Raw genomic sequence first — 7,147 nt, 5'->3', positions numbered from 1 at the left:
TCGGTACAATCATGACACATGTAATTGCAACGTTCCATGCAAACGACACAAATGATCCTTTGATTAATCTTCGTGTATTGCTTGTAAATGTGGGATTATATTGCTTATGGCACCCTCTTTTATTTATTATAAATTTATTTTAAGAAACTGGAATAAAATGAGAAATAAAATGTTGAAAGAAAAATTCTAACGTGATTATCTTGAATTCTTATTGAACTATAACATAAGATGACAATACTCAAAGATTGATACTTTTTGGTTGTTATGCCAAATATGAAAGGAAAAATATACTTATAATATTTTATAGAAAGAGAGCCAATATTATTTTTTTTAAAAATTTTATTTATGTTTGTGAGAATTATTATTAGCGCCGCACCGAAGGAAAGCGAGAAGAATTAAGAAGAAGAGGTTAATGGATAAATAGATATTTGGGGAGGCAGACGTTGACGTGCGAGAGACACGTGGGAAAACGTTTCCAGCATTCCCTCGCACGCAACTCTCACACGCTTGGTTTCTATATGTACGAGCGTGTGTGACCACTGACCAACAACATTTCTTCTGCATTCCTTTCCCGTTCTGGTAATTAACTTTCGAATTCTCCGATTCACTCTTTTCTCGTTCCTCTTCCTCAGCTTTTAATCATCTATTTCATTTCATTTTGTTTGCTGAATGCTTGCTCCTTTTCTAATGATCTTGAATTCCTTACGTTTTGCAATTTGGATTTGGAGTATTCGGAAATCTTTTTGCTTTGATTTCTCCTCTTGTTTGTTATGGTTGAGAAACAACTCAACATGGTAAAATGTTCCGCAACTTCTTATGTTCTTTAACTGTAGGACAAAACCAGAAAAGCTTAGTTAATAGCTCCAGAAATGTAGGCAATGATAGAGAAACTTGGAGCCTTGCTCAAAGTTAGGAATTAAGCTTCTTGTTGCAAAATGGAGCGTTGTTCGGTTAATTCAGACATGAGAGCGAAACTAAGGGAATATAGTTAAATACAATGGCATATTTTGTTTCTTTCTGTATGTACCATTGAGCCGGCTAATGTTAATTTTTTTTTTTCTTTTTCTAATGATTGTCTGTTAAGTAGGATGTCAAGTTAGTTTCTTGTATGTCTGTTATAATTATTTGAATCATTGCTTCTTGTGTGTCTGTTAATTAATCCTTTCTTTTTTGGTATTCAGAGGTCTTATCAATGGCGCTTTGTAGAACTGGGCTGAACCCAATTCCGGGGTGTAACAGCTTAGCTTATTCAGCTCAAAATTTGTCGACAAAACTTGTTCTACCTGTTCCCCTGCGTTTTACTGGACAATTCTCTAATCTGGTCAGGAGAAACCGCAAGGGAGTGTGCTGCTTTTCTTTAAGGAATGCTGCATCTGCATCTTCTATGGAGTCACAGGAAGATGCTCCAAGTGCATTTTCCGTTTGCTTGGAGGAGGAACTGGATCATGTAATACGATTCAAAATGTCTGACTTCAAGATTTTAGATCGTGTTAGCATTGGCCTTGGTGGGCGGGTATGACATTTAAAAATAAGTGTATGATGTGTTATGACTGGATTGAATTTTTAATGCTGGTCTGATTGATTTAAGTTTTCCTGTAGTCGGATGAGGTAGTTTTTGAAGGCACGGTGAAGGATAGTGGTAGGTAAGTTAAGTCTTTGCTTGACTTAGGTTGTATGTTTTAGTTTTGATCATAACATCTGTATGTATTCATTTTCCTCTGCAGCCCTTTGTATAACACAAGAGTTGTACTTCGACAGCTTTCTAGTGCTCAAGCTCAACGTAGAGGGAAACGAGCAATAGAGGTATATTGATCCTTTGGTATCATACTTTAAATTGCTCATAGTTATATCCCATCACAATTTTTTTTTGTTATCTCCTTTTAGGTATTGAAGAAGCTGGTTCGGCGTAAACTGCTTTATCATTCTTACTCGATGCAAGTTCACGGTTATGTCTCTTTGCCTGTAAATGTTGATAATAGTGGTTCATTTATCCTAGTCCATGGGGTAGGTGTTAATCTATGTAAAATTTATTAAATCTTTTACATGTGGTTGATTCTTTTTTGTTCTGAACGTCTTCTCAATTCAAGTCTTTCTGCCATTTTTGTAAAATAAAAGAAACTGAATGTTCTTTTAATCATTTTTCTTGCAGTATCATGGTAGTTTTTCTTTGAGACACTGGCTTCAACAGTCAGATTGGCTTCCAACTTTAGAGGCCACTCTTGCACTGGATGAAGAATCTGTTAGGAAGGTAGGAGAAGATACAACTGGAGGTCCTGCAGTTTCTAGGCAGTTGCGACTTATTCGAATATTGATGAGGGATCTTCTTATTGGGGTATTCTTTTTCCCCTTTTTTTTAAAAACAGCTTCCCTTAATATTTTCTTTGATGGAAGACATTTTTACTTATAGGTGCTTTGTATATTATTCTACGTAGCAGTAGGAGAAATCGCTTTGTATATTCTACATAGAAATAGGATAAATGATATTCTCTTCTATTGTTTATTTAAATTAGGTAAATTACCTGCACAGCCACGGTCTTGCCCATACAGAGTTGAGGCTAGAAAATGTGCATATAAGTCCAATAGACAGACATATCAAAGTAAGCATTATCATTCTCTTATGAAATTAGAATTATGGCTTCTTTCTTCATTCATTTTATGTCTTTTCTGTGGATTATGTGTGCTGTTTGCCTGATCCCAGAGGTGGTTTTATGAATTTATTATGCTGTAAACTCACAGAATGTCAAGACAAACCTATAGTTTTGTTTTTGTTGTTGGTTTGAAAATTATTGTGATTCCACATAGTAGGAAAGGATATATTGTGATAATTTTGCTTATCAATTTCTATGCTAAATTAGAAAAGTATATTAGAATCTATCATTAGAAATTCAATAAAATGTAAGAAAGGAAAAATAACAGATAGAGTACAATATAGATTTGTTGGTGGTGATTTCCATAGGGCTGACAATTTTTGGCACTGGAGGTTTGTTGTGCAATCCAAGTTACTGGAAATTGATAATTGTTTTTCTTGATGTATGATATCCTTATGCTTGGCTTAACCTTTGTTTACTTAACAGGTAGGTATATTGGGTAATGCTGCCGACTTTTACAAGGATGGTTCAAATAGTAGCTCTTTGGACAAGTTGGACAGGCGACAGATGATGATTGCATTTGACATGAGGTATGGCTTTGGAATTTTTCAGTCTGTTTGGAACTATATAATATTTTGATACCTGGTTATCTCTGTTGTAAAGATGCATGGGCTTCATAATGGCTAAAATGGTAATGCGGGAACTTATGGATCCTTTGATTTATGCAAAGTTCAAATCGTTCCTCACAAAGGTATGAAAAGTTATTTATTTATAAATTCAATTTAGCCTCTCCAATGATTAAAAAGAACTCGATCTGTTTTGACCTAAATAATTAGTTGACCTAAATGCTTTAGACTGCTATGCAAGTGCCCGACAATGCTGTGTCTCTAATATGTCCCCTCATACAAACTAAGACCTATATAATTTGTTCCTTTCTCTCTTTTCTGGAATCTTCTCTCTCTCTCTCTCTCTCTCTCTCTCTCTATATATATATATATATATATATATATATATATATCTCACACACACACACACAGACACTCACATATTCGTTGATAGCTGGACATATATCATTATCATGAGAATGTGAAGATTGAACAGTTGCTGAAATTAGTGGTCATTTTAATAATAAACAATTTATGGCTAAACGAACATGACCCTTAGTAGATCACTCAGGAAAGAACAGTTGTAAGACTACCGTAGATGGATACCCATCCTCAAGTTAGCATTGTGTTATATAACTATTCTTAATTTCTTACCATACTAAGTGACTTACTAGTCATCTGTTTACTCTATAAATCAATATAGAAGTATTTTACCAGACTCTTGTTTCCTTTATTTTAACAAATATTTCATTTCTATACATGTTTGTTACCTTGTTTGAGATACCTAATACATGAAATGCTTCTATGTTGCCTATTCTTATATCTATCTAGATGGAAGGGTCATGCAATGATGTGAATTTTCTAATGATAATTCATGTCCCATCTTCAGGGGCATGATCCTTCATGTTTGCGAGAGTTTATGTTGGAAATTCTTGGCAGAAGTTCCGTGTATGGAAATGCTGGATTTCAAGTAAGTTTATTCTTCATTGAATGTTGCTTGATATTTAGAGTTACATTCTTGCTTTCAACTCTTTTGACGCCTTTCTAATTTCTTGCAGATCCTTGATAGGAACTGGGGAGCTGGTTGGCACCTTTTATCTTTATTGCTTGCAACTAAACCTTCTCAAAGGATAAGGTATGTTATGAAGCAATATCCAGCTAGTTGAAAGTGTGTATAATTTGTTCATCAATGCTCCCATATTGTTGGGGCTGAGATAAATTGTACCTAGCATGTGTGTCAAGATTTTAAAAAGAAAAACTAAAGTGCCATGAAGAAATTGTAGATATAAAAATATAAAGTCATGGAGAAGAAGGGTTTGAAGTTTCTTTGGTATTTTAGGAGGCTTAATCTTTTGGCGACATGTAGCTAGTTTCTTATACATTTGTAAAAACATAAATATCAATAGAAGTTGATTAGAGATACTAGTTTGATCTGCCTGAGTTTGGAAGTTGTTCATGTGCTAACAATGTGAACATTTATACAGTTGTCTGGATGCTCTTAGACACCCATTCCTTTGTGGACCAAGATGGCGAGTAGTTCCGTCAATGGATATTATTAGATGGGGTCTGGGTTCTACTGCAATGCGTATTAGTGAGGAGTACATTTATCGTGAGCCTCAGGTACTCATCCAACGATGACCTGTATATGCAGTACATCCCTTCGTTGCTTCTTGAATTCCTTGATGCTTTTATAAGAGCTTTTATACTTGTTGGTGTGTGATGTCCTCAAGTTTCTCCTTACTAATGTTCCTTTTCATTATTTGTATACTGTCGTTAATGTCTTGATGGGAAAATTTAACTCAAAGCAGTACTTATATGAGGAAAATACGTAATACAAAGTCTGACTAGCTTTCATTTTTTCTAGCGTAGCAGGCTTGCCCACTTCATTGACTTAATGGAGATGCTGAATCCCCATCCAAAGCCAAAGGTAATTTGGGATTAAAACTGGTATACTTTTCCTGGTCTTGTTTCTACAGTGTTTTTCTTTACGATAATTCCATTTCTTTTTAGTAAAATAGTTAATGCCCAAGCCAACAGCCTTAGCCATTTTGACTGCACTTATGCTTACCATTTGTTGGAGTGGCTAATGTGAATAAGAAGTCCCACGTTAAATAGGAATGAACAAATTGAAAAACATATAATAAGAAGGACCTATACAACTATTTTCCTAAGATTTTGAGTGCCATGTGGCGTCTAGTTCCCTTCTATAGTTCAGTTTTTTGCCCGTTAATGGAGAATTTCCCGGTGTTTAGCCTTGTAGTATGCCTTAAGACCATCCCAGTTCCCACACATTGACCTCATCTACTATACAGGTACACAAAAAAAAAACGGCTTAATTGCAATATTAATTATTTAACTTTCACTATTTGGTATAACCAAGTATTTTTATAAATTGGAGGGATATAAGCATGAGCATGTTCTTATAACTTTGTACGATTTTTTTAAAATGAAAGAATTATTGCTTATGCTCACTTGTATTACTATTCATGTCTGTAGAACTGGCTGGAGCTGCTTCCAGGCAAATGGCGTCTATTATACTGCACTGGGAAGCATATCGGCCTGACCCTTCGGCAACCTCCTCTCCGAGCACTCGTTGGCAATGTGCACTTAACTGTGACAAGAGCATCAAAATTGAAAGCTAATCTTTCATTCGACTCCGACATTGGATTCTCTGTCATGGTTGGTCAGGACTGGCCTCATGACAAAGCAGGTAAGAGTGGAAGATTGCAGGTGAATTCTTCATTTACACTAACAGCCGGAAGACGGTTATATTTGAAGCAAGACAAGACCACAGAGAAGTTCTTCAGTGGCCCTTCCAGCAATGTGGAGGCTTTAGCTCAGAAATTTACAGGCAAGAAATGGAGAAAAATAATCCCTTTCAAGGAGTTTCCGTCAAGTCTTCCGGCAGCCAAGCTTGCATCAAGTGATATTGATGTGACGATGAATGTTGATGCTCCATTAAATCAAAACATTGATACTGCAAAAAATGTTCTACAAGAACTAAGAACACAAATTCCACCAGAAATATTTGATTTGTCAAAGCTTGTGTGTGGAACTTATGTGGACTCAAGGCTGCTTGTCCTCAGAGGGGTTAATGGATCTGCGCTCCTATTCACAAGGTCTTTTGTAGATAGAAACTTTTCTAGTTAGTTGTTGTTGTAGCAGATTTAAAGTCATTATTTGCCTGTATATTTTTCCTTTCGATTGTATAGCTTTGTCGATTGTAATCTGAAATGAACCCCAAGATGTAGTTGTCCCTCCTTAGCTCCCTTTATTTTATGTTTGATTGTTAACTGTAAAAACTGTATTTTATTCAAGTATTTAGTAAATAATTGTTAGATGGTAATACAATGTTAGAACAATTTTGGTGATCATTTTTAAATCGAATATAAAATATTGATCATTTAGGATAAAAATTCATTTATATAGAGGCAGTCAAACCAGAGTGGCTATCGCTTAAATAGCATTAATTAAGACTATGATACAGTTTTTTTAAACTTTTTTTTTTTTGGTATAGTAATGTGTCATTGTGTTAATTTTGAAGCCGGGTAATATCTTTTCCCCTAAACTTTCAACAATTTTTTATTTGATAATATGAGAATAAAGAAAAAAGAATATAGATTACAAAGATTCTAAATCATTTTCTAGAGAAGCTAGAACCCCACAGGAAGGGATAATCACAATGTTTGTATAAGAGAAGAAGATTTGTCCTGGTTGGTCAAGGTATGAGCCACACAATTTGCTTCACAGAGGATTGCGTGAAGCTCCACATGCTAGTCCTTACACAAGAGTTGTTGAACTTCTTTGATAATATTATCATGTATGTGAGTCACACAACCTGTCTCTTGCATTTGTTGAATAGTCTCCATTACATCTCGACAGTCTGTCTCACAAATGATGGATCGGAGTTCATGATTCTACGCTATTTGTAAACCTTCTCGAATGGTCAGAAGC

The 7,147-nt window shown here is 35.2% G+C and overlaps 1 protein-coding gene across 2 annotated transcripts; it reads left to right on the top strand.

The window, feature by feature from the left end:
- The first annotated feature begins 425 nt into the window (after positions 1 to 425).
- ORG1 (OBP3-responsive protein 1) lies at positions 426 to 6,555 on the top strand. 2 transcript variants are annotated; one of them, XM_020356352.3, is made up of 14 exons: positions 426 to 579; positions 1,182 to 1,513; positions 1,600 to 1,643; positions 1,725 to 1,803; positions 1,885 to 2,004; positions 2,150 to 2,332; positions 2,511 to 2,597; positions 3,075 to 3,178; positions 3,252 to 3,339; positions 4,083 to 4,163; positions 4,252 to 4,328; positions 4,678 to 4,813; positions 5,058 to 5,120; positions 5,690 to 6,555. In XM_020356352.3, the coding sequence occupies exons 2-14, from the start codon at positions 1,193 to 1,195 to the stop codon at positions 6,341 to 6,343; spliced, it is 2,037 nt and encodes a 678-aa protein (XP_020211941.1). In that variant the 5' UTR covers positions 426 to 579; positions 1,182 to 1,192; the 3' UTR covers positions 6,344 to 6,555. The 2 variants fall into 2 exon arrangements, with proteins under 2 accessions (XP_020211941.1, XP_020211942.1); XM_020356353.3 differs by lacking the exon at positions 426 to 579 and adding an exon at positions 638 to 794.
- Positions 6,556 to 7,147: the final 592 nt, after the last annotated feature.

This window comes from Cajanus cajan, chromosome 6 (genome assembly GCF_000230855.2).
Source record: "Cajanus cajan strain Asha chromosome 6, NIPB_CcT2T_4, whole genome shotgun sequence".
Lineage (NCBI taxonomy): Eukaryota > Viridiplantae > Streptophyta > Magnoliopsida > Fabales > Fabaceae > Cajanus > Cajanus cajan.
The sequence above is the reverse complement of the archived record's forward strand: the minus strand, read 5'-3'. Positions and strand labels throughout refer to the sequence as shown.